The 26,611-nt window shown below is 39.1% G+C and overlaps 3 protein-coding genes across 3 annotated transcripts; 1 reads left to right on the top strand and 2 right to left on the bottom strand.

The window, feature by feature from the left end:
* Positions 1 to 21: 21 nt before the first annotated feature.
* Positions 22 to 15,509, bottom strand: LOC116170640. Its single transcript, XM_031487145.1, has 29 exons — positions 15,299 to 15,509; positions 14,974 to 15,253; positions 14,736 to 14,930; positions 14,484 to 14,683; positions 14,277 to 14,439; positions 14,039 to 14,226; positions 13,703 to 13,989; positions 13,454 to 13,655; positions 11,502 to 11,699; positions 11,309 to 11,449; positions 11,121 to 11,259; positions 6,398 to 6,592; positions 6,117 to 6,313; positions 5,903 to 6,068; positions 5,646 to 5,809; positions 5,457 to 5,601; positions 5,278 to 5,410; positions 5,091 to 5,233; positions 4,611 to 4,666; positions 2,103 to 2,294; positions 1,916 to 2,059; positions 1,719 to 1,866; positions 1,479 to 1,673; positions 1,233 to 1,432; positions 1,026 to 1,185; positions 792 to 976; positions 597 to 744; positions 420 to 552; positions 22 to 372 (listed from the first exon to the last, which is right to left on the bottom strand). Exons 1-29 carry the CDS (start codon positions 15,482 to 15,484, stop codon positions 180 to 182), a joined length of 5,076 nt encoding a protein of 1,691 aa, XP_031343005.1. The 5' UTR covers positions 15,485 to 15,509; the 3' UTR covers positions 22 to 179.
* LOC116172603 lies at positions 12,797 to 13,415 on the bottom strand. The gene is made up of 2 exons (XM_031489842.1): positions 13,240 to 13,415; positions 12,797 to 13,189 (listed from the first exon to the last, which is right to left on the bottom strand). Exons 1-2 carry the CDS (start codon positions 13,328 to 13,330, stop codon positions 12,813 to 12,815), a joined length of 468 nt encoding a protein of 155 aa, XP_031345702.1. The 5' UTR covers positions 13,331 to 13,415; the 3' UTR covers positions 12,797 to 12,812.
* A 3,868-nt stretch (positions 15,510 to 19,377) lies between the features above and the next one.
* On the top strand, positions 19,378 to 25,907 carry LOC116170639 (esterase E4-like). The gene is made up of 19 exons (XM_031487144.1): positions 19,378 to 19,673; positions 19,721 to 19,861; positions 19,914 to 20,055; positions 20,109 to 20,303; positions 20,350 to 20,546; positions 20,593 to 20,758; positions 20,806 to 20,978; positions 21,026 to 21,176; positions 21,227 to 21,359; positions 21,413 to 21,593; positions 24,084 to 24,224; positions 24,278 to 24,419; positions 24,470 to 24,664; positions 24,706 to 24,902; positions 24,960 to 25,125; positions 25,174 to 25,343; positions 25,393 to 25,543; positions 25,587 to 25,725; positions 25,771 to 25,907. Exons 1-18 carry the CDS (start codon positions 19,470 to 19,472, stop codon positions 25,598 to 25,600), a joined length of 2,859 nt encoding a protein of 952 aa, XP_031343004.1. The 5' UTR covers positions 19,378 to 19,469; the 3' UTR covers positions 25,601 to 25,725; positions 25,771 to 25,907.
* The last annotated feature ends 704 nt before the right edge of the window (positions 25,908 to 26,611 follow it).

The following is a 26,611-nucleotide window of genomic DNA, read 5'->3' as shown; positions in this document are numbered from 1 at the left end:
GAGAATCAAGTAAAAGCAGCAACAGTTAGATTCACAGTCTAGTAGCCTAGCAAATTATTATTCGCAGATAACTATTTTTCAGGTGTTATTTATTGTTGACTATTTTGTAAATTTGAAAAGCTAAGCTAATGGACCCTACTAACAAAAATGGTCTTTAATTAACAAATTGTCTTAATTTTTTACAACTCGTCTCTGATTCTCATCCTTCTACTGTCCAGAGGAAGACTTCTCCAGAACTCCGCCCGCTTTGCGAACATATCCTTCTTCAACTCCACCTTCGTCCCCGACTGAATGTAATAATAATTCAGTTTGTCCTTCTTCATCGATTCCCATTTAACGGGTATTGTCGAATCTTCCGACGGTGTTGGATTGCTGAAATTATATGTGCAGCAAGTGACGAAAGCATGAATAGGTCTAACCCGTATGTTGCGAAATTTGTCCAGAGACTGACCATTAGCTGGCTGGTCTCTTTGTCCGCTTCACTCGGGGTGTAATTTGGGAAGTCCAAGTCGTTTTTGAAAAGATAAAGAAGCTCGTCCTTGTGCGCAACCCCTGAAGTGGGGGTGATTAAATTCGGGATTTGTTTTACTACTTACCGTAGTTTTTCGTGTAATTTAAAGTATTGGTGTAGCTTTCTGTACCGCGGTACCCAAACAAGTACTTATAAATCGGTTTCTCGTAGTACTTCAAGTGAAGGTCGAAACTGGAGCGCATACCTTCCAAATAGAGGCCATCCGTAAACATCTAAAGCTACAGTAGAAAGATCCGGGAAGGTTGTGGTGCAAACTTACGTTAGTAAAAGCTTTTCGGGAATTTTCACCTATTTCGGAGTCGCCAAAGTAGAACTCTTTAATTGACTGTCCAATGATTGTTCTGTCCTTGACTATAGCGCTTTCTCCATAATGCAGCTCGTGAGATGCCACTTCTTCAAACTGTTCCTCCCACCGTTTTAGTGTTGCTGCGTCGTTGAGTGTCTCTAAAAGTTACCCTGTTTCAGGTTTGAAAAGCGGTGGGGGTGTACTTACTGGCCGCATCGATCGCGCCACTTTCTGTTGTAATGCCTATCATGACTGGGACCTTAGCGGCCTCGCCATCACGTACTATATTTATTGGATCCTTTGGTAAAAATTTAGGGTCTTTTGCCAATTCTATTAGTGGTTTGAATATTTGGTAATGGCCCGATTCCTGGAAAAAATTCAATCGGATCGGGTACTTTCGTAAGGATACTATACCGTGATGGCTTTGGTCGCATTAATAATGTCACTCCCTGCGACAGTTTTTAAACATTTCACCAACTCTTCATAGCTAGCCCTGGTAGGACATCCAACAAATCCCGCCATTACTTTGCAACGTATTCCTACCACTTGGATTGGAGCTAGCGCCCAAGAATTGAACGCGGTGCCGCTCTGGGCGATAACCCCACTGATCAAGTCTAAAAACCATCATAAAGCGCATATTTCCACAATACAACCCCATACCTCTACTCAAAGGCGAAAGCATGTGGTAATGTGCACATGCTGCCCCCGCTCCGTTACCAAAAACGGTAATTTTCTCCGGATTGCCTCCGAAGTGCATTATATTTTGATTGACCCATTTCAAAGCAAATGCCTGATCTTTTAAACCTAAATTTCCGGAAATTGTACCGTCCTCGGTTAGGAAAAAACCAAGAGCACCTAAAAGTGCACGTTTAGTACCGCTATAATTGGCGGAGAACTAACCCAATCGATATCCCACCGTTACCAGGACGACGTCTTTGTCGAGAAGAAGTTCAGGTCCGTATTTGGCTTTGTTAGGGTTTCCGTAATCGAAATCCTCACCGTCAATGTAAAACATGACAGGTAGACGCTTTTGTTCATCTTCCGAAATCTGCGATCTTACTTTTAGTACATTACTACGATTAGATAAGGAAGTTTACCTGAGGAGTGTAAATATTTAAATAGAGACAATCCTCGTCCCCGATAACGGTTTCTCTTGCACTTTTTGCGTTAAACTGTAGGCAGACGTTGTGGGGCCGAGTGGCGTCTAGGATTCCACTCCACGGCTTCGCGGTGGTAGGTCTCTATAACTCAGTGTAAGAAATTGGAAGGTTGAGAGACATTTACCTCGTATCTATACCATCCAACGGGAGGCCTCGCGTATGGTACACCCGTGAAATAGTAGTAAGTGCGACCAGTTTGCGTTTTACCTTCTCCTCCTTGTAGCTCTCCCTGCTTAATTTTAACAATTGGTCCAGCACCAAATACAAAAACAACGCACACGCTGAGCAGCACAAATATTGACAAATTCAACATTTTCTATGTAAAACGCTACGAATCACTACACTTTTCTGACTTTCGTTTTATAGTGATAACGTGTGAGGGTACTTCAGATAAGCTACAGTATTTGGAAAGAACGTATAAAAATTTGACACGTAGATCTACTAGTGCTTGTTAACGGTTAATTGTGGTCATTCAACTCGGATGACCGTGAATCTGAAAATAATTGATTTTTGAGTTCTGGATTTAGGGAGGTGCGTGAACAGATGGCCACATGCACTTAGACTTCAGTTTCACCGTTTCTACGTCAGTCCCGATCCTTAGAACACTAACCTATCATACTCGAGACGAACTTGGGGTCGCTTACAGAGATGGGGTTGTTTCTTGCATCCCCAGTATGATTCAGCCCAGAAGTTGTACCGAACTTCCACTATTTCGGGCAAAACATGAGGTAAATGCCCTTTCTTTTTCTTAAGGTGAAAATTGCAACCAGAAAACTGTATCATAATCAATACCAAATTAACGTTAATTATGCCGGCGACTAGCTCAATCGGTCCTCTTTTTTACTTTACCTGTCCTATTTGGGTTTGCTTTACGTGTCTCCTCTAGCTGAAATTGTTACCACGAAAGGTGTTGTTTGAAATTTGTGCGGTTCAACACAATGACAACAACGAAAATAATGAAGTTTAGTATATTGATGAAAATAATCACGAAAAATATTGAGGACATTTAAGGATGCATCTCCATCAGTACTTTGCTGTTTATAAAATGGTCTAATAATAATAAAAAAAAAATAGAATTATTTAGGCGTTAAAAAGCCTCCGTACCAACCAAACGCTAAGCTCTCGTACTGACTCTTCGGGTGCCAAAACAAGAGACTCTCTTGATTTCATGCAAATCTCATCCCCACTCTGTATACTAAGCTGATATAAAACGCCTATTTCATGGTAGAAAGCAATGGCGGCGATATTTCGTTAATTTTGATTGGTTTGCCAAACTCAAAAGTTGTCTACATCAACGCTGATACAACAGAAATATACTTATTTCTTTCCCAAGGAAGCTTAATTTGCAGTGTAAGAAATGAAACATTATATGACCTCTTTTTATCGTGTAAAAGGAAACAATTTCCCGGCAAATGTAATAAAGCTCGCTAAAATATACTTGACAAAGTAAAGACTTGATCATGACATGATGAATATTTATTTGGTTCCTTGTGATTGAAAACTTGACCGTCTTTAAACTTTTCCTTTCGCATATTTCATTGGAATGAATTCGAAAAAAAATTACGTAAAGTCGGCCCCCTCGTTACAGTGTTCATGTTAAAATCGATTGTCACAAACAGAATCACCTACTAAGAAATTATATTAGAGGACCTCCCCTTTTCGTATTGCTTATGCAACGTTCGGCCGCGGGCTAGTGTTTTAAAGGATGGATCATTATAAAACCGGAAAATTTGGGGAAACACGGACTTCTTTGTGTTTTTTTTCTCGAGCGTAAGGAAAAATTGGCTTTTGGGAGAATTTGGATTTCTCGCGTTTTTACTGAAAAAAACCTATAGAAGTATATTTAGGTGAAAACTGACCACTTAAACGTTAGAAGTCGCTAATAAACCTTTGCTTTTAAACAAAATAACTTTCATTAAATAAATGAAAAGGACACAAATAAAATACTTCATCGGAACGAAATTCCTCTTTGAAACAAAAGACCGTTAATTAAAAAAAAATTCTTCCGCCTTCTTCTTGGTGACGTTACCACTAAAGGCATATCTCAAATACGATTTGTCGAAGGAGAGCACTCACAAAGTGAACCATCTGGACGCGACATATCTATTGCTGAACTCGAAGCGAATACCTTCAACACCAAGTGTCGGAAGAGGGTACTGCTACTCATACAGGCCAGGTGGAACGTCTGGACGAGACACATGTGCTGGTGGTGTCCAGACCTTCAGTGCATATCTGCAGAACGGAGTTATTCTTGTTTGTAATCACTTTTTTTACTTCAGAATGAAACAAAATCTCGATGGTCGGTCGGTCTGTCTGTAGGTACTCCAATTTCCCGATAAAAGGCTAAACCGATTGAAACCAAATTTCGTTCACGTATTCTTAGGCATAAAAGGTAGATCGGAAAAGCTTTTGAGCAGAATGGCACATGTGCAGATCTGTCCTAGTCGCGCAAATTTTTCATTCTTCGACAACTTCGTTCCAATGGACCAGTGGAACATCTCTAGGACGGTATTGATAAGTTTTTAGTGCATTTTCCAGCTCATCTTGGAAGGCGCTATTATGGCCACTTTCTCCGCTCGTCCGTCCGTCCTAGGCCTTTAACTACTGCTGTAGTTTTCAAGATATTTAGTACGCGTAGTCGGGTCCAATATGAGACCAACTTTTTAGTCGTTTGAGGAGATCTCTGCCCTACAACGGCGTTTATTACGTTCAAGGTAAGATTGTTTTTATATTATTACTTTTACCTTCATCATTGATCATTGATTTTTGTGAAATTCTGCACATTAACTTACTCGATCATTATTGAGTTAGGGGATTCTTTGGGGTTTAAGTTCAATTTTAACGTGATTTCCAACCCTGATCTAACTACCAGTGTATGCTGCGGGGTTTGAGTAAAAACAGCCCAAGCTACTGTTATAAGATCCCTTGTCCGTGTTACGTTTGCAATAATATTTTAAATCCATCACCTGGTATCCGAGGTTGACTATTCTTATTTAAAGCAAAGAAGAAACCGTCCGTTCAATTGATTTTATAAATGTTACACCATTTAGTCTCCAGTCCACTTGATTGGAAACAAACTAATAATTTCAAGTAAGCTTCTTTTATGAATTGCTCCAAATCCGTGGTGCGTCTGCTAATAGATCCGTTTCACATACAGCAGTAGTGTCATTTTTAATGTGATAAAAGTGCTGCTTGTTCCCTTCGAATGTTTTCCAGTGTACGGACAGCAACTTGTCTTCGTTCGGTGTGGGCTCGCTGAAAACAAAAGGTGAACATTTTAACCGCAAGCTTGCTCCTACCCATATTTGGCGAAGTCGGTCCACAACGTCGTCAAAAGTTCAATCATCTTTTTATCAGACCACGTAGGGACGTAACCAGGAAACAGTACCGTATTGTTGAAGAGGTACGGAAGCTCGTCTCCGTGCGTTACCACTAAATAAACTGATGTTCATAACTAACAAGTGAAGAGGATTATTACCAAACTGTTGGTCTATTTTGTAACGTTTAGCAAATGTCTCCGAACCTTGATATTCAAAGAGATAGTAATAAACCTGAGAGGAATGCGTGGAGTGGATTTGAATGCTCTCATAAGCTGCTTCTAGAAACACTACATCGGTGCACATCTACAAGTTTGGTTAGTAACACGAAGGAGGATATGACAACTTACTTTAATGAGTAGTTCTAATGACGAGAAGTTTTCTGGGTCTGTACCCAAGTAATGGTCTCTAATTGACTTGGTAACATTTGGGGCTTTCAAGTACCATAAAAACAATGGCAATGTCTTCTCGAGGTATTCTTGGCGGTTTGTAGCTGGCATACCTGCTAATATATCTGAAAACAAAATGTATAAATGATGTTGTCCCTGTACACGGCAATTCCGGTCACCCGAGCGGATTAGATTATACAAAAAAGTGAATAGCGTACCTGGAACAAACATCGCTCCATCTTGTGCTGTTGCCCCTGTTATAAAAGGTACCCTTGCCACCTTCCCCGATTTGGCAATATTCGTGGGAGCATCTGATAAGAAAGCTCCAGTTGCATTCACTTCAATGGTCGGTCGGAAGTAAATGAGCCGAGTTCCGATGTTTTCCTAAGCAATTTTTACAAATAATTATGGGAAAACGCACTTAAGTAATACATGCAAACTGATCGCAGCTTTTAGTATATCCGTTCCTTTGAGCACTTTTAGACAGTTTATCAGATCTTTACTTGTTCCTCTTTTACACCCGGCAATTTCCGCTAAGGTTAAAGAGTGGTTTCGTAGTTCTTTTGAGGGAGCTAGCGCCCATCGAGAGAATGCGGTTCCACTTTGGGCTATAACTCCGTGAATTAAATCTGAAATAGGCAAATGAGTGTGTGTCTTAGCAGTGTTCAACCACAAATTTCTCCCAGCGGTATAGGAGCTGTTAGAAAAAATACCTTTACTCAAATTTGAGAACATATGCAAGTGAGCGCTGGCGGCACCAGCAGAGTGTCCGAATACCGTAACTTTCTTTGGATTACCACCGAAATGTTTGATGTTATTCGCTACCCATTCAAGTGCTAACGCCTGATCCTTTAACCCCATGTTTCCTGGTACGACTTCGTCGCCGGTACTAAAAAATCCGAGAGGACCTGCACCAGGTTATAAGTAATTGCAGGTATCAAATCACCTAGGCGATAGTTTGCTGTCACCAAGACTATGTCTTTGTCCATCAGAAGCTCAGGCCCGACTTCTTCGCGTTGGGCTGTACCCTCAAAGAAGCCCCCGCCGTGAATGTAGAACATAACGGGTAGCAATTCGACATCAGTTGATGAAGGCTGCAAAAGAGAACGGAATAGCTAATTACGATGTGTGACGAAATCGTCAACAAGAATGCTGATAAACAATTATTGGAATGACACGTACAACTTGTGGGGTATACACATTCAGGTACAAGCAATCTTCGTCTCCATCTTGCTGCGGCCCGAAAAGCCCAATATATTGCAAACACTTAGCATGTGAACGTGTGGCATCGTAGATTCCTTCCCACTTGCCGAAAGCTCGGGGCGGCTAAAAATGTGAAACATTAAAACGCGGTTAAGGGCGCGTTTAGGTAAATACTTCAAATCTGTAAGATGCAATTGGCGGTTTGGCGTACGGTATGCCAGTAAAGGAGTAAAACGTGCGATTACCAAAAGAAGTTTGACCGCTACCCTTGAGGGTACCAGATTCGATAGTTATTTGTGGATGGTCGCCATTTGCTAACAAAGTGACACACGCCACAAGACCGTAGATGAAAAACGTTCTCATTTTGTGTGACAGGGCGACTCTTTTGAACTACTACTAGTCCACTACCAAATTCGCGTTCAATATTCTGATAACCTCTTATCTAATCACAAGCTTGTCATTTAACGTCCTGGACTATATGGTAAAAGGCAAAGGTTATTAAACATGACCACAAAATACATATAACTAATGAGATAAGTTTGGTTTCAGGAACATTCACCACCATAAATCTGGCTCCAAGTAAATACTATCTAGGGCAAAGCTTTCATGCCTTCTGCAATGGGTTTGCACATAGTTGGTGTTGACCCTGCCTTTTTCGGAATAATTTTGAATGTGAAACTGAAAATTGTTTCGCCAAATAATTTTAATGGCCTAAATTTTATGGTGATATACTGAACATTTGTCCTTTTTCCTTTATGAACATCAACTTCACTTGGTGGCAAAATCACAAAATCACAAAGTGATCATATAGTTTTGAAGACATTGATGAAAAAACATTGTGAAATAGCACTAACTTACATTTCCCATTACATGATTTTCTATTTCTAGTTTTCAGAATAACTAAATCGAGTTCGTCGTCACGGTCTTTGTGAATTACCCCTAACTTAATGCCAGTACCGTACTAACAATGTACGGTACTATGGTACTAATGGGTTCATAAATGCAAAAAATATATGCAATACAAACGGCTTCAAATTTACCCAGAGATTGAGATCTTTAAGAAGATACAGATTCAATTTTCCTTAATTAAACTTCAATCGATTGCAAGTTACGACAAGTTTTCTTAAATTAATACAACCCTTAATTTTCACATAAATAAACGAATGTCCTTCTGCACATGAAACAAGCTCGGTTGACCCTCATTTCATCCAAAATACGGGAAAATCAAAGAATGGAGCTGTAGATTGAACTTCTATAGTTAGATTTACAGCAAGCACGTCTAATTAATATTAAAGTTTGTTCTTAACGGGTCTTATAAATTATTATGAACCTGTGCTAAGATAAGTTTTAATAATAATAATAATAATATATTTATCCCATTTATGATGACTACAATTTTTGTGGAATTTTTTGGAATAATAATAATAACCATCTTCTCCAGTACATGATGGTTATAAATAAAACAAGTCCATTAGTACTACAGCTTACTCATTCTTCCTTGTTGCATTACTTTGAAAAGGTAGCGGCTACTGCAGCGCGCGCTCTCGATGGTTCTGTGGTACTAATGATAAGTTTTATATAGGCACATATAGGTAATAAGTGTACAAATACTTCTAAAACTGAAACTAATGTTAAACCTGCACTTATAATAATATCATTATACACGTTTGCTCGGTAATGAACGCATTTATGAAGGTATAGAAGTTAACACCTCTGTATCTGTAACTTCGCTGAGCCAGTTTTTCAGGCGGGTAACTAAAAACCTTCACGGAATCCAAATTTTACACATTACTTATTTTATTTATTTATTTTTAGTTTATTGTCTTTATTTTATAGTGGACGGAGTTAAGTTCATGAATGGTTTTTGTATATAGTTGAGCAGTATGTTAATATTCTACATGGGTCTAATTGCACAAATTGTTAGTGATTATCTCTGGTAATTGACCCTACTTATTGTGCTTAGCTCCAGTTATTTGAAAGCCAGTTTAGGTATTGTTCTCTAGCTGTTGGAGGATCTGGGAATTATTAACATGTAAGTTAGCAACCATTGATCACACGCTATCTTATCTAGGTTTTGTTTATAGACAATCTTAAGTTAAAAGTTGGTGCCGAATTATTCAGTAACCCTCTTAGGGCATTAAATGTAGATGGGTTCAACGAGATATCACAAGTGGTTTGTTTTTAGTGTTTATTTCCTCTGCTCCAAATCCGGAGATCAACCCTACTTTTCATTTCTAAGTTCGAGGGTTATCAATCGTCTTCACACAAGCATTACGATATCCATACATCAGTAAATACCTGTGACCATCTTATCCACTTCAAATCGATGTCATTAGGTCAACAGGAATTAACCAAGGATAAGGAAGAGAATCGTTAAGGGGAAACGATATCTTACCTTTTTTGAAATATAAATCTTTGGTTAATAATTAATCGTTGAATACCAGTTAATGGTGGGAAATTAAATTTTCGGGAGATAACAAGGGTGAAACCTTAAACTCGTTGGTGGATAGGGCCGAACGTATGGCTACAGCGAGGAGGGCATTTGGCAAGACCAGGTCTGAGAAACAGCCCACTTATTAAATTTGACGCTATGGGAACGGACCTTAGGTTAAAACCACCTTGGACGAACATGCAATGAGCACGTCGACCACTATCCTGTTATTCCTGTTAAACGGAAAATCATCAATGAAGAGATGGATAAAAGTTAGCACTTTATTATGAATTTATTAATATTTATATTTATAGCTCATCGGAAAGTTTAACTTCGTGCGGTGTATCAAATAGCTCTTTCCAGAAACTAGCATCTTCAGAAAGCAACCCTTCCTTGCATTCCAATGCAGCATCCTGCTTTATGTGATAATAATATTCCTTGTCCTTTTCAACGGCCTTCCATTCCTCATATTTCGGATTACTTTCTGTTGGAGTAGGGTTCCTACAAAATGAATCGCTGAAGTCGCCTCCCCTGTTGGCTGTCTATCGTTACCCATAAGTTGCGAAATTGGTCCACAGCGTTGTTAAAAGATCCACGAGTTTTTTTTCGTATTTTGTGTCGGGGAAAATCCCATTGAAAAGGTACAACAGCTCATCCGCGTGCGTTACTCCTGTAAGTGTTTAATTGTAATTGTTAACCTAAAAAAAGCATTACCGAATTCGAAGTCTACGCCATAGTGTTTCGCATAAGTGTCAGCGCCTCGGTGTCCAAAGAAGTAGTAATATATTGATTGGTTGGTGTATTTTAAGTGTGCTTGAATACTTTTATGAGCACCGTCAACGAAAACTCCATCGGTACACATCTAAAAATAAGTGTGTGGTCGTGTTAGCTTCCATTGGCCTTACTTTGACAAGTTGATTAATTTTCGACAAATCGAGTGAGTCGCTATTGAAGTAACGTTTTGTAATTGCTTTGCTGAGGTTCATTCTGATAGTAGCTGGGACGTCATAATAAAACAGAACGACGGGCAACGCCTTTTCACCTTCCTGAAGTATTCCTAGAAGTTGAATGGTTCTAGGTAAACTAAAATCAGTGATTTCGTACTTGGCACAAAAATAGCCCCGTCTTCGGATGTAATCCCAGTCATGAAGGGTACATTCGCAACGTCGCCAGTTTTAATGCTCTCCAATGGATGTTTAGATATGAATGCTCCGTCTACATCTGGTTCCACAGTTGGGCCAAAGTAAAAAATATGCGAACGTCTCTGTTGCTAAAATACATCTATAGTGAAATTGACCATGGTTAATGTAAACCTAATACATCCAGTGTGGAAGTGGCTCTAATTATATCCGCTCCTTTCACATCCCGTAAACACCGAACCATCTCGATGTCACTTGCTCTATTACATTCGACTAAGTTTGCCAGAGCAAAAGAATGATCACGTAGAACTTTTTCGGATATCATGGCAAATCGGGCAAAGGCTTGCGCACTTTGAGCAATCACCCCCTTAAACATCCCTTAAACATTCGCAATTTTATACAGACATCCTACAGCAAATCTTACCTCTACTCAAGGGCGAAAACACGTGCAGGTGCGCACTAATCCCCCCTGCAGAATGTCCAAATATGGTTATCTTATTTGGATCACCACCAAACTTTGCTATGTTATGTTTCACCCACTTTAAAGCGAAAGCTTGATCTTTCAGCCCCATGTTTCCATAGAGTCCCTCCTTCAAAGGGCTAAAGAATCCAAGCGCGCCTACAATTTGGTTACCACATGGAATTGACGTGAATAGCTTTTACCTAGTCTGTAATTTACGGCTACCAGAACAACGTCCTTTTCCATTAAGAATAACGGACCGTATTCTTCAAACTGAGCGGATCCTTCCACGAAACCGCCACCGTGAATGAAAAACATGACGGGTAGCAAGTTTTCGCTTATCTGTAACCACATAAATTAAATTTCGCCCTGATCACAATAAAATTGTAACCTGCGGCGTGTAGACATTCAAGAAGAGACAGTCTTCATCTCCAACAACTTTCGTTGGCGATCCCACCACCGGTTGTAAGCACTTGGGGTGGGTTCCTATGGCATTGTACACACCTTCCCATTCTCCAAAATCTTGGGGAGGCTAAACAAAGCGTTAAAAGTACAGTCGAACTAAAAGGCCTGGTGGGAATTATTTGAAACCTGAGCGCACCAACGGGTGGTTTTGCGTAGGGTATGCCGGTGAAAGTGTAAAAAGTGCGGTTGTTGATGGTGGATTGTAGTCTTCCTCTAATTTCACCTTGCTCGATCCATACTTTGGGGAAATCGCCATAAACGATTGATAACAGGCACAGAGTGAACGTCAAGGTTATACCCATTGCGCTCTGTTTAGACTAATGCAACGATAGAATATTTTCAATGGCCTTTGATAAGATAATTTAATGTCATGTGACATACGAAGTACATAATAAATAATTTCGGATTTTCAACGCGTCATTGAAGTAATATTAAGTATCGTGTCGTTATAAATACCAATTTGATTATCCTCGTCGGCAACCCAACAGATTAGATTGTTTAATTCATTCTATCGAGAACCATTACCCTTAAAATGTTTTAGGAACCAAACTCCAATTTTTAGTAAATTGTGTTCTACTGTTTTCTTTATGATGCAAATTTTTGTATGGTATTCCACATTTTAGAAGAGAAGTCCATTTTGACACTGATATTCTGTATGGTGAATGCAGGTAGCCTTATTTATACTTTATAGATGATACAATTTATAATAATTTAAAAAAAATATAAAAAATTATAAAAAAACTAAAAAGCTATATAGTCCAGGCTATATAATATTTTTTGACAAAAAAAATTAGATATCGGTTCAAACCGGGTTTTTCACGCAGGTGAAATGATTAGAAATTGGGAAAAAATAATTAAAACAACTGAATTTTTCCGTGGATGAAATCCCGGGGGTTGAAAGGGGTGGAAAGTGGTATTTTGCAATTTATAGCAAAACTATTTCTTTTTCTTAACTTATCTTAACTTATTTCTTAATCTTCTTGAATTGAATCCATTTAAAAAGTATGGTTAGATGCGATAACTTTTTTACCTGACCCCGTAAACTTATTACAAAGAAACTTTTGTAATAGCACATTTCAGATGACTGTATTTTCTAAGAAAAATGAAATTGTACAGCGCGTGGTGTTTGTGCGCAATACGTCAAATTATTATTTCGCCTGCCCGATCTGCAGATTTATTAGCACATCCCAAACTCCGTTCTCCAAATATTCGGATTTGAAGTTTTTACCTTACCAACATTGCTTTCGGGGTGAATTTTCATTGCAGTACCGTGATTGAAGCATTTTCAGCACCCATACCGCTTCTACACAAGGGTCCGGAATATCAACATTTGTTAATAAAGGCATGTAGGTTAGCGACCAAATTTGACCCTATAACTTTTAATGGTGGAAGAACTAGAAGGTATAAGATACTAGTTTATTGATCGATGCCTATGCTAAATGTGTATATGGAAAAGAGTACTTGGCAAACTCCTCCCTTGGATCAATAGGTCGTGGAATAACGTACATCAAGGTATCATCATCAAAGTGATCTCCAGTGTCTTGCGCATCGGCAGCTTCTTGTAAAGCTCTCATTCCTCGTGATCTTGGCGTGAATTTCGGAACATTACCATACGAGTACATTCGTCGTGAAGCTTCTCGAATCACATCAATCACTCTTCTGGAAACTGTATCATCACATTCCATATTGAATGGCAGGTTCAATTGATTACATTGAAAAACTGTACGTCCCAATATTTCCACAACTAACCTGTTTCTGTGAATTGATGGGACGATTTCGATTTCAAAACCAAGATTCGTTAAACACCCTGGAAGAGTGGTGCCTCAATTGACGTCCGTCAGTACAGTTTTACCTTACGAATGACGCCGATCAAATGATGTGGCCTATGTCTGATGATTCCATTGTACTCGTAAGATCCGTAGCGTAATTTTACGTGAGGAATATCCATAGTCCAAAATGTTCAAATCTGACAGATCAGAATTCCTGTCATTTTGTTTGCCAAACCGTTTTTTTTTTAATTATTTATTAGTGCAGAAGTATACAATCAAATTTTGAAATATAGAAAGTCCTACAATTCGTCTTTGGATTTACCAGACCGATGCTTCCGGAGCGTCGTCGTTCTTTCGTTTAAATCTAAATTCCTCCAAAACTCAGTCCGTTGTTTATAGCAATCCTCTACACTCGGCGATTCGTTAATTACATAACATTTTCGATCTTGGGCACTGTACGATTCCCATTTCACCAGATCCGGCTGCGAATCCGGCGTCGGGTTCCTGCAAGTTGTAAATCTGAGTACTGAGTAATCGTCGTTGAAATTTACCCAAATTTAGCGAAATTCGTCCACAGTTTTGCCATTAACTCCGCCACTTTGGACCCTTGCTGATTTCGTAACGAATCGGGAAAGAGTTCTTTGTTGCCAAACAAGTAGAGCAGATCATCTGAGTGACACACTCCGTAACTATCGGGAGAAAGACCCTCAATCAAACTGCAGTAGCTCTCCGGCCCTTTGTATCCAAACACGTAAAAGTATACCGCATTTTTGCCCTTATTCGAGTACAAGTCGCTCGCGTAGTTCGCCGATGACAAATAGTTGGCATCCATGTACGCCTGCAAATATTTCAATGCCAATTTTCTTAGAAAGACGTGCACCTTTTACCTCCGAGAAGGCTTTTCTGCTTTTTTCGTTTAATTTCTTCTTGTTGAAGTAGAAATCAGCAATTTTGTTGGTGGCTGCCTTCTGATGTTTTGGAGTGGCGATTTCCTTGTAATTTAAGACTAAGGAGATGCGATCGTTAAAATGTTGATTGAATTCTTCTAATAGCTTGGGATCGTTGAACAATTGAGCTAAAATTTGTACTCCCAGACTGACTTTTTGAGAGTAATATTGCACAGACCTGTTCTAAAATCTCCCTCGTCTTTTGTAATCCCAGTCATGAAAGGGACACTCGCAGATTTCCCAGAAACAATTATATCAATCGGATCGGCTGAGAGAAACGCGCTTTCATGGTCTGGTTCCATAACCGGTTTAAATACGGTAACAGGTTCTATATCCCACTCCTGCAAAGACTTTTTTACGTAACACGCAGACGTGTACTACTAACCGTAAGGGTGGTGGCGGCTTTAATAATTTCTTCGCTATCCTTCGACATCATGCACTTCAGCATGTCATCAACATCTTCCTCTGTTGGACACTCTAGCCGTTGGGCTAAAAAGTTGGACATGCGAACAGAAAGGAAGTAAGGCATTAAAGCATTAAGAGCAAGTGCCGTGCCGCTTTGGGCAATAACCCCACTGATTAGGCCTGCAAGCTCGAATCGTTAGTCGCACTTAGACTGTTTTCTTAAACAGTTCACCTTTACTCATTGGAGACATAGCGTGGAAATGTGCACTAATTCCTCCAGCTCCTTGTCCGAAAAGTGTAATCCGCTCCGGATCCCCACCGAAGGCAGCGATGTTTGCTTTTACCCATTTTATAGCTAGAGCTTGATCTTTGAGTCCGTAATTTCCTAGAGCGTCTATTGAACCACTGGAAAAGAATCCCAGTGGACCTAAAAATGCGGCGTTACCGAAGTTCGCGACCTTCTGATTTACCTAATCTGTAGTTAATGGTCACCAGGAATATGTCCTCGTTCATAAACAAAGAGGGATCGTAATCCATGGCGCTTCCCGTAATAAAAGCGCCACCGTGAATAAACAGCATAACAGCGAGGTTACTCGTGGGTTTCAACTGAGGCGTGTAGATGTTCAGATACAAACAATCTTCGCTTCCAGTTACTGTATGGTTTTTCAAATATGTGTACGCCTGCAGACATCTCGCGTGCCCTTTTGTTGCGTCAAATACCCCACTCCAAGGGGCTGAAGGGACGGGAGGCTGACGAAGGGATTTTGAAACATAGCTAAGGCATTTGGTACTTACCTTAAATCGGAGTTTACCCACCGGTGGTTTGGCGTACGGTATTCCCGTAAACGAATTGAACTCATTTTGCTTTTCGGTAAGTTTCACGGCCCCTCTTAGGGTTCCCTGTCCAATGGTCACTTCGGGGCTACAAAGTGCTGCAGATATTACAATGAAGAAAAAGGGTATTGCTGCAAAGTTATGCATGGTTAAGATTTTAGAATGAGGTACAGCTACTGACTGATAATGGCAGTAATCTTGGGACACCTATACGAAAACTCAAGTACTTCACGTCCACGTAATACTGATATCGGTTAAATAAATGATTTGACACTTTATTGAATCGGCATCTACATGAAGTTCTAATTTTGTGAATTTCATAGCACAGTGCAAAAGTTTCAAATCCTGTGGCAAATAAAAAAAAACTCTTTAATTATAAATTCTGAACATAAGCGTAACCCCAAGTGAACGCACACAGTCGGCGGGACTTTAGGTTTAAGTTATGGCAATCGGAGATAAGGGATAAATTTGTGTTGCACTAAATTTACAGTGCTATTCACTCTGTCTTCTTCGTGCTTTTCTAGGGTTACAATCTAATTGTATTGATCTGCCTTGCCTCGTAGTATCCAGGACGTCGACTTAATAGCGCTTGAGAGTGCTCGTTGAGGGGGCTCACCCAGCTTAATTCAGGACAATAGAAATAAAGACATTGAAGCTTTGTGAAGTTATGCAATTTTTAATATATTGGACTCTTAAAATACATACCTTCTAAAAGCTCAAAGACATGTACATTCTTAAAGGGAGCAAATACTTACCGTTAAACTTTCAGAAAGTCAAGGAATTGTTACTTTATGACAATGTTAATTGAACATGAGTATAAAGTTGCAAGACCGTGCACTTTACGTAGATAACGCGGATCTTTGATTGACCTAAACATTCCAAGCAAAAAAGGGGTATAGCTGGAGCTATACATTTAGAAATTTTAATCCGGCTAATTAAGTGAGTATAATTAACTGTAGTTAATAGTATTGCAGCAATCTGTATCAAAATAAGTCATGTTTGGTATCCAATGAAGCGCGCTTAATTAACATGCATTTTAAGATTAGCCTCAGAATTTTATCGCGTCAGAGGACCGAGTAATTACTTTAAAAAGTTTTAAATTTTGAATGTTATCACCAGAGCACGTCGTGTCGGGTGGAAAACCACCGGCGGGCCGTTCCACAAATTTCCTAATTCCATTAAAGATGAAATCTTCATTTAGAGGAGATCTTTTGGCTTCGTTGTAACAGTATAATCACCATCCTATGTATACCTTGAGAACGGTTACCGCAACGAATGGATACGTAAAGTTATCAATACAAATAAATGCAGACGATGACATTGTAAATAACTCAACGCCTTTACATTGTCGTATGGCCAATCTTTAAAAAAACACCGTGTATCAATTCAATTTAAAATTTAAAAAAAATTGCTGTGGCTACCAAAGATACCACCCACACACCTGCGCATGCGGAATTCTACCGTGTTACGTTTAACAATATGTGTGCCAAATTTGGTTCCGATCGGTTCAGCCGTTTAGCCGGAAATGAGACACGGGCCGACAGACAGACAGAACGACATCATCGAGATTTTGTTTGATTCCTGGTGCTTCAAAACGTGTATCGCCGTCAAAAAAAGGAGGGGTCATTTTTTACGGCAAAGCAATACCTCCCTTACTAACGTGCGAGTGGTAAAAAAAAACGTAGCCCTCGTTACAGACCCTTATTAATTTTTAGGGCTCTAAATGCCAAAATATATTAAAAGTCGTCCCTTTCTGGAAGATTTGCCACTCTTCTTTGCTAAACCTTAAGGACAAAGCTTAGCGTTATGTACCCCTTGAATTAATGACTTTATCTCTGGCTTTGGTAGACAAATGGTGGTGATTACATTTTTTTTACTGTACAGGCCAAAATTTATTAGAAATTATCTCTTTCTGGTAAGTCTGCGGCCAGTTTTTCCTTGACTCAATTTTAAAAGTTACACAATGAAATATATATTATCATGCTGTAAAAAAACCAGAAAATTCGTATTACTTCTGCCAAAAAAACCTAAATTTGTAGATTTGGTTTTTATTTTTTAGGTAGATTTCTATCCACCATGGTACCAGTATAGTTATAGGTTTATATATTTATAACTTCCAAAAAACACTGTAACTTTCGTAATTATGGACCGACTTCGACCAAACTTTAAGGGTTGGTGTAATTCATAAGTAACTCAGTTAAGTTCTCAGTTAATTCCGCCATATTGAAACAAAATGGCGGACACTTTTACATGTTAATGCGGTTAAAGAAATCTACCTACACCTGATAAGCCGAGCCGAAAGGGATTTTTGTTGTTTTCTGTTTCTGATGTTATTTGAGCTGATACAGAAAAATAAAGAACACTGCCAAGGCTGCCTTGTAGAGCTCAAAAGGTTTTTAATAAAACGTTTCGTTTCGGGGCTACCATCGTCAACTTTATTTTTTTATATGACCCGTAAAAGAAGTACATACTGTATTGACTAGCATATTTTATTACTAATATAACCCACAAAAAAAAACAAAAGCTGAAAATTGTTGGTTTCAACAAAATGGTGCACCCGCGCAAAACGTCCCAATCGAGAGAATACCTATCGGACAAATGTTTTGTTTCAAAAATCTGTCTGGCGAACAAGCTCAATGGCCACAAATGCTTTATCTTTAACCTAAAGCTTTAACAGCTTTATAGACGAGTACTTCAAAATGGAGGACACGAGAACGTTGCGTAGGTGGATCCAGATATATTTCTTCTTATCTACTATTGACCTGAAAGATGCGTATTTCCTCGTAGCCATTGCTCCGGAAGACCGCAAGTTTCTATGGTTCTCCTTCCATCCTCGTCAACAGGTTGGGAGCAAGTTGTAGGAACAAAACGGAGCGAGGATGGTGGTCGGTAAAATAAACGAACAATTACACCATATTAATTTTCTGGAGCTTCAGGCCATTTTGTTGGATCCAAAATGTTTCGGTGGAGGTTTAAAACATCGTAGTACATTCAGGAATAGCTTCAGGAGACGATGTCTTCATGGCAACAGCCCAAGAAGTGATTTATTTTATTTACTCCAACAATTAACGCGCACAGGGCCGAGCTGGCATCAATTCTATCAGTAAACCTAGGTAAGGATCCAATGTTCAGGAGATTTTGGAACCTAGGCAAATTTTTAATTACTTTGAAAAACACCCGGCGGAATTTCTAAAAACCTTACCTTAAAAAAAGCATGTTCCGGTGTCCCTAACTGCCACCGTCAGAACCAGGTACCCAGCTTGAATAATTAGCGATCTTCTTTTGGACGAAGGAGGTATTGTTAAAGAAACCTCATCACCGATGTGATTAAATTCGATTCAATGGGGAAGCAAGTCCGTATCATTCCTGTAACGCCAACACACAATGATCCTCTTCTGGGGGCACTACAATGCCATCAAAAAGAGTTGCTGTCGAGTCACCTTTGGAAAATCATATTTAGCTCGAACTTCCAAAGACGACTCGACGGCTATTTTTGATCGCCCGTTACTAGAGCATAGCTTTTTAATCTTAATAGGAAATGGATACGATATCGTGTGTTGATGAGGTTTTTAAAAGGTTTTGGAACTGACTGAGCTCTCCAGTATCCAGTAGCCCAAATGGCATGGTAAGCAGGCTATAGGTTTGGGTGTAGCGATTTGGTGCAAATGGATCCATGGTTCGCATCAAGGTTTGGGTTTTGTGAAATACTGAAAATTTAAATTAAAAGCACTTAATTAAAAAATAGAAAAATAGTGGGGCCACGAATCAAAACAAGTAGTTAGACCCCCATGTTCAGATATCCACAGACACCAGCTGCTTTTCGTTCAACAATCAACTTGTAAAAAGCATATGATACAAAAACATTCCCTAGAAATACTACTTTATCTATGTAAGACAATAAATGGGATTTTCCACATAAGGTAACATAAGGATTTTCCAGACACGAGTATTGATAACTGGTTTTGTAGCGGAATATTTGCAGTGTAAATATAAATAAGGCGTCACTACTACTTGTTGGGTTATCAGTCAGCTTTATTGCCTGATTCATTATTATTGTAAACTTCATGATACCCTCGCAGTTAGTTGTTCAAAACCTAAGCAGCGAAACACCACAAACAAAGTGCACCCAGCAATGTCTATTAATTTCATTTGTTCCTCAGTGCTATTCTTTGTGTATTTTTTCATAATTGCAAATGCCGAAACCTCAAACCCCCAAAATTCCGTAAAACAGGGAGGTCTTACCGGTAGGTATATGCGAACAAGGAATGGTAGACAAATTAGTGCGTACCTAGGCATTCCGTATGCCAAACCGCCCATTGGAAATCTTAGATTTAGGGTAAGTAGTTACAATTACCATATTTAAAGTTTAGTTTTCCCCCTTAGCCCCCCGTTCCTGCAGATCCATGGTCAGGAACCTTAAACGCTACGGAACCCGGTTCGGCATGCGCCCAAGGTGCGGTAATTTACGCCACGCCGTACCAAGGAGATGAAAATTGCCTATTTCTAAATTTGTACACGCCTCAAGTAAGAGCAATTCGTTTCAAAAGACTGTTACGCTTAATTTCACTATTTACAGTTACATAAAAGTGAAAGGAGGTCATACGCTGTTATGGTGTATATACATGGTGGAGGTTTCGCTTTGGATACTGGAAATGGATATGGGCCCGATTATTTGTTAGATTATGATGTCATACTCGTCACCTTTAACTATAGGCTTAGTAATCTGATGCAATATAACTTGCGGAAAGAGACGATGCATTATACTTTGTAGGCGCACTTGGCTTTATGACAACTGGGGATGAAAACCTTCCCGCTAATAACGGCCTAAAAGATCAATCTTTGGCCATCAAATGGGTTCATGAGAATGTGGGTGCATTTGGTGGCGATCCCAAACGAATAACTTTATTCGGGGAATCGTCAGGGGGCGTTAGTGTACATTACCATATGTTTTCGCCGCTTACCAAAGGTAATAAATACGCTATAGTAATGTGGCCAATTGTCAGTTCGTATAGGATTGTTCCATGCCGCAATTTCGCAAAGTGGGACGTTGTTTAGTATCACGTCAATAGTCGACCCAAAGGCACTTATCTCGAACAGTAAGCGACTATCTGAGTATGTGGGTTGTCCAACGGAAAACCATGCCAAAATGGTGGAGTGCCTGAGATCGGTGGACGCCAGAAATATTTCTGAAGCCGTTAGCATCTTTGCTGTAAGCATTTACTTTTTCTCTTCCTTGTACGCGCCCGTATTTGTAGGAATGGGACTCCGATCCTGTAATGATCTTTATGCCGACCATTGAAACTAACCACAGAGGTGCATTTTTACCGGAAGACCCCGTAAACATCTTAAAATCAGGAAAGTACGCAAACGTACCTTGGATCTCTGGCATGAATAGCGAGGAAGGAGTGTATAGAGCTGCTTGTATGCCCATATGGCGCCATTAACACCTCTAATAAACTGCATTTCAGACCTGTTTACGAGAGAAGATTTGCTGAGAGACCTTAATCAAAATTTTAGTCGAGTTATGGCAATAACCTTAAACGACAAAGATCCCGAGTTTGACAGGTTTGGAAAGCAAATCAGAAGTTTTTATTTCGGAAATAAAGCCATTGACAATAGCACCGTTGTCAACTTGGCTTACGTAAGTATGTATTTCCTAGGTGCAGTTTGTAATATATAATTGTCCAGTTGTATTCGGACATACACTTTGTCTCTGCTATTCACTTGGCTGTCCAACTTCACCTCAAATATTCCAACCAGCCAGTGTATCACTACGTGTTCTCGCACCAAGGCCGGAATAGCTTCTCCGAACTGTTTGGAACGCCACCATTTATCTACGGTTTGTTGCTATAACCGAGATAGTTTACAAATTATTTCTTTTGAATACAGGAACTAGTCATTTGGATGATTTGATGTATCTGTTTCCATTTGAATCTTCGTTTGGGAACACGCCCTTAAGTCAAGGAGACCGTCACTACTCAAACTTACTCTGCACAATGTGGACAAACTTCGCAAAAAGATGGTAGAATGTGCTAAGGTGATTAACTGTCTTTACTCATGTTTTCTTCCAATTAGCGATCCGACTCCTGATACTGATATCATAATTTCCTCACGATGGGAGCCTGTCAAAACAAGAAATTTGGAATACTTAAATATTGGAGGGGGACTACATACCGCTAGTAATGCTTATCCGAAAAGAATTCAGTTTTGGGAGAGGCTTAACAGAATCCGAAATCTGAACATTCGAGAAGAATTATGAAAGTGCACGTTTCAGGCTAGGTTAGTGGTATGGACAGTTTGTTCTACACCTCAAGGTCCATGTGCAATTTAAACTCCAAAAATAAAAGGTCCTTATACCCTCAAAAGGTCGTTGCAGGTATTATTTGCATAAGGAATTTTGTTTGAAGTAATTTTAATAATCCTAAAGGAATCGACTCGCGAAAATTATTTGCATGAAACTAATTTTGTATTATGTTTATTAATAAGAATATATTCGATTGATTATCAATTTTTTATTTAATATATCAGTGATACCATTCCTCGGGTTGCATTAAAATTGTGTTTAGCATTCAGAGGTGTGTGTATATTGTGAACAGGAAAATGTTCAGGTAACTTATTTTTAGCAGTAACACGTGATCACGAGACAGGCTTAAATTTTTTTTTGCGCGATCGGTCATTTCTGACTATTTACCATGGGTGTTTCCATGACAGTAGGTAGAATTTACCAGTTGCTATGATTACGACGACGTCAAAATTACTTACCGATCTAAAAACAGAACAGCAAATACTTACCGACGCCTTTTTAAAAATCAACAGTCTTACATTACATTTAATCTTTAATTATTGTTAGGTACATTAAACGTACAATTTGTGCTGTTATTTCCTATAGCAAGACGCTCATAAAGTCATAAAGGAAGTTCAAAGCTAGTAAACTACATCAGACACATGCACATTTTTATGAAATTATTAACTTCAATTTTGACAAATAAACTGGTTACCTAGTGATATACACCATACCACTTCGATCATTTCGATTTATTCTGCTCGTTAATTTCTTAGTGCATATTTATATTGGTTGCATAAATTTAATTTCGATCGCGCAAAAAATGTTATAAGCACGTCGAACGTTAAGGGTTACCGTTCTCAGACAATAATTGGAGTCGTCGCTTCGCTCCTCCTCCAAACAATTGTCTTCGAACGGTAAAAATCCCTTACCGTTCTCCATACTTAATATACTATTTATGAACCAAACAAGTATTTTAAGTACAACTTTGCAAGAAAGATGACTCTTGATGGTCTTTGTTTTTATTATTATTCTATTATATTATATTCAATCAACTAAGTTCACATGCAAAGTTATTTGAGTTCGATCAAACTAGAACATTAGATTTTGAATTTCAGATTTTAACAGGATTAAAGAGGCACTTCCGCAAGGTAAGGGGTATAAGAACTTTATTACTAAGCTAGCCGTGATTAAATTAAAAATGAATTGTCGTATAACATTTTTGCCTGTGCCGTAGAAGTTCAATTTTATTTAATGCAAGTGGAGTCTTCACCCCTTACAAGTAACTAAGCCGTTACATCTTTCAGGGACGCAGGAGTTCGAGTTTTAATCTTCATTTACGCATAAGCAAGGACAACACCTTAACCCTCGCCTTAACCAGCGCTCTGTAATTAATGAGTAATTCCCCCTCCAGGAATTATACCAATGTAAAAGTCATTCATTCGTAACCAATTCAACCTATTGATTTATTATCGAATTGATTTCGGTGGTTATATATACGTAGGTGCTCCTTCTCCTTGATAGATAGGGGTGCGTTGTTAACGTATTCGATCATAGCTACCCAAGTCATCATAATTTCAATTGCTGAGTGGATTAACTTGGATTCTTCATTTCATTGCTTTGTTTCAGTGTGAAAGCGTCGATATAGAGCCGTCTTCAATAGCAATTTCTTCATTAAAGGTAAAAGGTGTATGATTTTTGGGTTGATGGTCATCGATCACTAGTTAAATACGGAGGGCAAATCTAATTTTGTAACAAGTGACTAGAATCAATCGTTTGGCGCATATCAATAAGGAGAGACAAAAATGAAAAGCTAGCACAAATGAAAGCACTTTAATGTGCAATAATTTCTGCACCAAAGCCTTCTCCAAAAATTCTTCTAAGAAATTCCAACATGGAAGTTTATCTTTTAAACACTGGCAAATTAATGTAGTTCAAATTAAGCTAAGGGCATAACAAACTTTGCCGTCTTGTAGCAGCGACATGTGAAATTCTGAAAGACGTTCCAATGTATGCTTCAAAGGCATGTATCTGGTTTCCTTATAAGAACTGTCACTTTTAGTTCACGGCATTATCTCTCCTAGAGTTCAAGTTATTTCAATGACGCATTGACTTTGATCATGCTCTTCTATGATATCACATTCACAGCGTCTGTCTGGTTTTTAAATTAGTTAGATTCTTCAAACTACTACTCGCCGTCAATTTGGAAACTGTTAATAATGTTTGCGAAATTCATCTGTTTCTTTACGCTTACGTATTTGATATCAGCTGGAGATGTAGCGCCAAATAATAAAGTTAACCAGGGTGGATTAACTGGTAAATTTTTGAAAACAAGGAATGGTAAGCAGATTAGCGCCTACTTAGGTATTCCGTATGCAAAACCACCTGTTGGTGACCTTAAGATTTGGGGTAAGAGAAATTTACTTTCTGACGAACTTGCAAATTAATATTAACAAATTTCAGGCCCCAATTGCTGCTGATTCGTGGACTGGTTACTTTAATGCAAGTGATTATGGTTCAGAGTGCCCCCAAGTAGACATCCTCTTTGGAAAACCATACAAAGGTCGCGAAAACTGTTTGTTCCTTAATGTATATACTCCACAGGTACGTTGTTAACCCTATTAAATTTAACTCATTGACGCATTTATAATATTCAGTTACGCAAAGATGATACCAGTACGTATGCAGTAATGATTTTCATACACGGTGGAGGGTTCTTCTTTGGCTCAGGTAACCCCTACGGGCCCGATTTCTTACTGGATCAGGACATCGTTCTAGTCACCTTCAACTACAGGCTTGGTCAGCTATTTTACATCATTATTTGTGATAGTACTAACAGAGATTTGTAGATGCGCTTGGATTTATGAGCACTGGCGCTGAGGTCGTGCCAGGTAACAACGGGATGAAGGACCAGGCCTTGGCAATAAAATGGGTGCATGACAACATAGAAGCATTTGGTGGCGATCCCAAACGTATTACCCTGTTTGGTGAATCTGCAGGAGGTGCTAGCGCGCAATACCACATGTTGTCCCCTCTTAGTCAATGTAGGATTGTCGATTGAATCACATTAATTTGCTTTTTTAAGGTCATTTTAGTGCAGCGATATCTCAAAGCGGAACTATATTTAACGTTTGGGCCTTTATGGATAAGAGCATGGTAGTGGGAAACACTCGACGGTTAGCTGATCACGTGGGTTGTGCCACTTACGACAATGTGAAAATGGTCGAGTGTTTACGGTCCGTAGATGCTAAAAAGCTAATGGAGGTACGATTTAGTTTTATGGTAAGCGTAAGCACTATGTGAATGACCTAAAAAGAGAAAGATAACAATCAATTTTAGAAGTGGGACCTTGATCCGTGGATGTTGTTTGCTCCGATAGTAGAACCAAACATAAGAGGTGCATTTTTACCAGACCACCCATTAAACATTCTAAAAGAGGGAAAACATGCACCCGTTCCTTGGATAGCTGGTGTTAATAGCGAGGAAGGGATTTTGAGGGTTGCTTGTATGAAGGAAGTCCTAACATACTGTACCTAGACTAAAACTTTTGCAGTGATCTACAAGAAAGAAAATCTTGTAAAAGAACTTGATGAAAACTTCAGCGAAATCATGTCAATAACGTTTAATGATGAATCCAAAATCCAGGAATCTTCAAAGCTGATTAGGGATTTCTACTTCGGCAACCAGAAGATTAATAATAACACCATGTTCAACCTAATCAACGTAAGTATTCGCTCACACTACCGCAATCTACCAACTCAATTACTTCTAGATGTATTCCGATATGCTCTTCAATTATGGTATTCATGTTGCCGTTAAGATGCACTTTAAATACTCAAAGCAGCCTGTATATTACTACCTTTACTCACATGTTGGCCAACACAGCCTTGCTAATATTTATGGAGACCCACAACTACGATACGGTAACTTATTCCTTAATTTTTCTATCACTATTCGTGATTGTAGGTGTCAGTCACTAGGACGAATTGTTATTGCAATTTCCATATTCGTACGGTGTGCAATTTCGAAACGCCGTATTAGACCGAAGAGATCTCCACTACTCTGAATTACTCAATAAAATGTGGACCAGTTTCGCCAAGACAGGGTAAGCAAAATGAATGTTTGTTGTTATTATTTCGTGTTCCATTAGTAACCCGACACCGGCAACGGATTCCTTTGTTTCTACAAAATGGGAGCCAGTTACCACAGAGAGCCTGGAGTACTACAACATAGGTGCTGGTGTTCATTCCTCAAAGAATTTATATTCGGCGAGAATGAAGTTTTGGGATAAGATGAATCAAATGAGAAAGATAATTCTTCGTGATGAATTATAAAACAAGAGAGAAGGCTGTGAAATAACTACATGCGAATATTCGAATTTCAAAGTATAATTTCTCTTAACCATCATAAATTTGACATAAGAATAGTGTTTAAAATTAAAGTACACTTTATGCAGACCCTTTATGGTTTAGTAGTAGGTACCTCAAGTACTTATTACCCTTTTTTCGTGGTCCGTAATTGTTGGGGCGATGTCTGGAGTTTCAGAATCGATTCGACAGTAATGCAAGCGGCTGGACGGCAGACCAGAGTGTCTATGATGCTGTCTGTTGCTATAATCAGGCCGTTGTTGAGATTCCGGATGTTGGTGTGCCCGGATTTGTCTCTTGAAGCGTTTGCCGGACAGGCGCGAAATGATTGTACCAGGAACCCACTTGTCCATTCACGGGTTAAAGAATAAACGGCTTGTGCTGGGTAAAACAACCGATATGGCGCTGGCGATTCAAAATTTGCTCATTGTGTTTCAGTGATTTTTGTGTAGGTACAGATCCACAGGTTCGAGTTCGTAGTGATCGTCCCAGAAAAAGTTGTGCAGGCTGTGTAGTGGTAGAACGCGGAACCTTCAGGTATTGAGATTGAGAGCATGATTAGAGTTCAATTTTATTTTCAAACTCTGGAATCTTCGTACGGCTTGTTCGTAGGAATCACCTAGA

The sequence above is a fragment of the Photinus pyralis genome, unplaced genomic scaffold (assembly GCF_008802855.1).
Source record: "Photinus pyralis isolate 1611_PpyrPB1 unplaced genomic scaffold, Ppyr1.3 Ppyr1.4_LG5, whole genome shotgun sequence".
Taxonomy (NCBI): Eukaryota; Metazoa; Arthropoda; class Insecta; order Coleoptera; family Lampyridae; genus Photinus; species Photinus pyralis.
This window is presented reverse-complemented; position numbering and strand designations above follow the sequence as displayed.